Source organism: Rhincodon typus, chromosome 16 (genome assembly GCF_021869965.1).
Source record: "Rhincodon typus isolate 14 chromosome 16, sRhiTyp1.1, whole genome shotgun sequence".
In the NCBI taxonomy this organism is placed as follows: Eukaryota; Metazoa; Chordata; class Chondrichthyes; order Orectolobiformes; family Rhincodontidae; genus Rhincodon; species Rhincodon typus.
Window position 1 is genome coordinate 168504 of NC_063347.1, and position 4728 is coordinate 173231.

Genomic DNA, 4728 nt, shown 5'->3' on the forward strand with positions numbered 1-4728 from the left:
CTTTCTTCTGTAGAGGAATGATTGGATGATACGTTTCATAACTGTGCATTAACATTTTTGGGGAGTGCTGTGCATTAACCTTGAGTCATGCCAGTCCTGTGAAAGCAGCATGGTCCAATGTGACGGTCAATGTGTGGGAGCTCTGTGTGAGGACACAGACCCCAGGCCAAGCACAATCTCACTTTCCCAATTGCCTCACAACCCTTCCCAATCACAGTCAGAACCGAGTGTGAGCTCTTCCTGATTCTCACTCTCCCTCTCTGCAGCCCAGATGGACAGAGGGAACTGAGGACAATTCTCCCAGCAATGCCAGAGGGCACTGTTTAAGTATCTGTTTAAGTATGTTGGTGAAGGACTGAGGTGATAAAGAGACCGCTTTATTGAGAATTCGGATAAATGGCAGCCTCTTCTGATGATTATGCAGTTATATTGTCAATGGTCTTTGAGCTATGACTTAATGGTGCTCAGGGATCATCCAGAAACAAATGCTTCCACTTAGCAGTAAGTTCTGTTCAGCAATGAAAGGGCCAGTGTTTTGGCGTCTCTCGGTTACAGTGTCAGAAGTTGATTGTATCAGACTGAGCTCTGTGACTCTGTGGGAGTGATACAAGCAGCTTCTCAGAGGCAGAGATAAGCTGTGATTATTCTCGATGTGACCACAACTGCTGATTCCAGTCTGCAAACAACAGAAAAGGTGTCAGAAATCTGAAAGTCAAAGCAAATCCACAGATCCCTCTCTGTTACAGACTTTGAAAATGATCCGAATTTGATAAAGTGCTATACAGAACAGGCTGGTGTTCCATTAACTCATTTAATACCCAGCCCTGCTCTGCAACATAGATAAAGATTTGATGGAGGTGTTTAGATGTTAAAAGGATCCAGACCAGTGGATTAAGAGGCACTCCCCCTTCTGATGGGGGAAAGATTCCAGAACGAGGGACACAAGCCTCAGATCCATGCAGGGCAGGGTGATGTCAGACAGCAGTGAAACCTGGAACTATCTTTCCCCCAGAGAGCCATGGGTGCTGGGATTTGATTGGACGTTTCAGAATTAAAATGAAATTGGATTTGATTGAACATGGAACAGGATGAAGGGGCTGAATGATCTGTGTGACTCACTTCCTTTACCTCATATTCCAGATTTCAGGGGGGGCTCTGTATAACATCAACAGGACATGTGCTGCATTGAGAGTTGGGAACATTATTTGGAGGAAGTGATTCTTATTTTTTAAATGTGCAGATGTAGGTGTACAGTATTTCCCATAACTAGGCTTGTTGCCAGTTTACACACAGTACAAGGGAGATTTAACATCCATTCTGTTCTCCTTCCACTCCCTGTGCTCACTGGGACCCATTAACTCCAAGCTCAGCAGCTCTTTGATTTTAAAATTCTTGTCCTTGTATTCAAACCCATCCATGGTCTCATCCCTCCCTACCTCTGCCACCTCCTCCTACCCCAAATCTCTCTCTATCTCTGCCACCTCCTCCAACCCCTACATAACTCCCTATCTCTGCCACCTCCTCCTACCCCGATATCCCTCCCTATCGCTGCCACTTCCTCCAGCCTCTACACCCCCTCCCTATCTCTGCCACCTCCTCCAGCCCCTACACCCCTCCCTATCACTGTCACCTCCTCCTACCCCTACACCCCCTCCCTATCTGTGTAACCCCCTCCAGCCCCTACACCTCTCCCTATCTCTGTCACCTCCTCCAGCCCCTACACCCCTCACTATCACTGCCTTCCTGTCCAACCCCACAGTCCTCAGAAATCACTGGATTCCTCTAATTCCAGCCTCTTGCTGGAATGCAGTTCCCATCACTCCTCCTTTGGTGACTGTGTTCAATGCTTAAGCCCTGGGCTCTGGAATCTCACCGTAAACCTCTCCACCTTTCTCTCTTTCTCTGTTTCTCCATCTGTAAGATACTCCTTAAAACCAGCCTCATTGACCAAGGCTTTGGTCTCTCTCCTAACAGCTCCCTGTGCGGCCCAGTGTCAATTTTTCTTTGATAATTGCTGCTGTGAAATAGAACATAGAACATAGAACAGTACAGCACAGTACAGACCCTTCGGCCCACGATGTTGTGCCAACCTATTATCCTGATAAGATCAATAAATACTTTGGGATATTTTCCTGCATCATTTACGTTTGATTGAATCTTTAAATGGTTGTTGTTAAAGTACAGGCTCCAGAGCAAGTGACTCAGCCCCTCATTCTGAGTGGCAAGAGGTGAACTTTGAATGAAGTTTGAAGCTAATATACACTTGATCGGACACCTAGGTCAGGGACTGCATTCCCTCCCTCCACCTCCTTCCCTCACCCCCTGCTCCCCCCCTGCACTCCCCCATTTAGATCCACTGCCCAACCCCCCATCACAATGCCCTCTGCCTCCTGGTCCTGCCCGTGCCCCCTGCATGGACCCTTGTGCTGAGCAGCTCCCCATCCTCTCTCGATCACCCGCTTGAAGGGCACCTGTCTGTCATAGAGCTCCAGCAGGTCATCCCCTCGGGCTTCCCTTCAAAGAAGAGAGCTCTCCAATAGTATGTGTCCAGGGAATGTGTGAATATTGAATTGAGAGACTGTCCAATGGTGAAAACAACATTTTGGGAGTTGTCTAAACTCTAGCAGAGGACATCTGACATTACCAGTCTTATATTCTTCCCCATGTCCAAATATTACCACTTTCATTAAATCATAAAATCCCTACAATGTGGAAAGAGGCCATTCGGCCCATCAAGTCCACACCAACCCCCTGAAGAACATCCCACCCAGGCCAATCCCCCCACCCTATCCCTGTAACCCTGCATTTACCACAGCTAATCCATCTAGCCTGCACATCCCTGGACACTATGGACAATTTCCCATGGCCAATCCACCCTAACCTGCACATCTTCGGGCACTTAGTTTTAACGAAACAGTCGTCAAAGCAATAACCGAAATGGAATTTGAACTAACAAGGCGTAGAGCTGGATGAACACAGCAGGCCAAGCAGCATCATAGGAGCAGGAAGGCTGATGTTTCGGGCCTAGACCCTTGTTCAGAAATGGGATTTGAACTGTTGTCAGTTGAAATTAGATTTTTGTTTCTTGTTTGTTTCAGGTGAAACAAGAGCCATTTCTGGGACTATGCTGATGTCCCAGGATGAACGCAACCATGGAATTGGATAACTATGAAACGGTTCTGGAGACCACAGATGGCTCTGCTTTGAACGAGGGTTGGTATGTCTCGTACCCAATGAGCTTCCAGGTTTCCCTGACCAGCTTCCTCATGCTGGAGATTGTCCTGGGCTTTAGCAGCAACCTCACCGTGCTCATTCTATACTGCATCCAGTCTAACCTGGTGGATTCCATCAGTAACATTGTTACCATGAACCTCCACGTCCTGGACATTATCATCTGCCTCGTGTGTGTCCCATTCACCATTGTCATTGTTCTCATTCCTCTGGAGAGAAATGTGGCTCTGATCTGTTGCTTCCATGAAGCCTGTGTCACCTTTACCAGTATTGCCACCGCGGTTAATGTCCTGGTGATCAGCCTTGACAGATACGACATCTCTGTCAAACCAGCCAATCGGGTCCTAACGCCCAGTCGGACAATCCTCCTGCTGACCTCAGTCTGGATTGTGTCGCTGATGGTGTTTTTCGTTCCCTTTATTGAAGTGGAGTTTTTCGGGGATCCGCTGCACAGTACGGCCTGGCAAAACCGAACACTGCTCTGTGTCAGTGCCAATGAGTACCATAAGGAGCTGGGCATGTATTACCACCTCTTCATCCAGATCCCCTGCTTCTTTGTGGCTGTTGCAGTCATGTCGGTCACCTACACCAGGATCCTCCAGGCCCTGAACATCCGCATCGGATCACACTTCACACGCAGTCAAAAACGCAAAAGCAAAAGTAAGAAGAGGAAGAAGAAGAAGCCAGGGAGCTCCCTCAGCAACCAGTATGAGACAAAGAAGCTGACCTCAGCACCAGTCACTCCGAATCCCATGCCGCTGGGTGTTCAGGCCTCTGTGTCGGTTATTATTGCCCTCCGTCGAGCTGTGAGACGCCATCGTGATCGGCGTGAGCGGCAGAAACGAGTCTTCAGAATGTCTCTGATCATCATCTCCACCTTCGTCGTCTGTTGGGCCCCCATTTCCATCGTGAACCTTCTCATTCTCTGCCTAGGGCCCAGCGATTGGTTGGTGAAGCTCCGGATCTGCTTCCTCGTCATGGCTTACGGTTCCACGGTCTTCCACCCGCTCCTCTACGCCTTCACCAGGCAGAAACTCCGGAAAGTTCTCAAGAACAAAATGAAGAAGCGGGTGGTATCAGTTCTGCAGGTAGACCCTGCCCCCAGTGGGACAATCATTCACAATTCCTGGGTCCATCCCAGAAAGACACATAAACTGAAGCTGGAGTGCAGTGATGCTACTGACCACTGCCTAACAGAAGCGGCCAAAGACTGACTCGATATCACCCATCACTTTGTAACAGACTTAGACTGTTCAGCAAAACAAAATGCCAGACCAACTGTAAAAAGTAGAGGTGCAATAATTATTTAACAAGTTGTTCAATCGTCCAGATACATACAAAATAGAACAGACACACAGAAAGTGAGTGAAACCCACACTGAGTATGGAGCAGTTTTAATGTCTTTTTGAACCAGTTGGTGACATCGCCTGTGAATATGATGAACATTTTAAAACTATTGCTTTTAAAAACAAATCCCATACTCAAAGACTGTGTGGC

The 4728-nt window shown here is 47.9% G+C and overlaps 1 protein-coding gene across 1 annotated transcript; it reads left to right on the forward strand.

The window, feature by feature from the left end:
- Positions 1 to 3140: 3140 nt before the first annotated feature.
- Positions 3141 to 4445, forward strand: LOC109923831 (G-protein coupled receptor 22-like). Its single transcript, XM_020523867.2, has one exon. It carries the CDS (start codon positions 3141 to 3143, stop codon positions 4443 to 4445), a length of 1305 nt encoding a protein of 434 aa, XP_020379456.2.
- Positions 4446 to 4728: the final 283 nt, after the last annotated feature.

What these genes read in the sequence shown, in the direction of transcription:
- LOC109923831 (XM_020523867.2), top strand. Translation starts at nt 3,141, where the DNA reads ATGAACGCAACCATGGAATTGGATAACTATGAAACGGTTCTGGAGACC.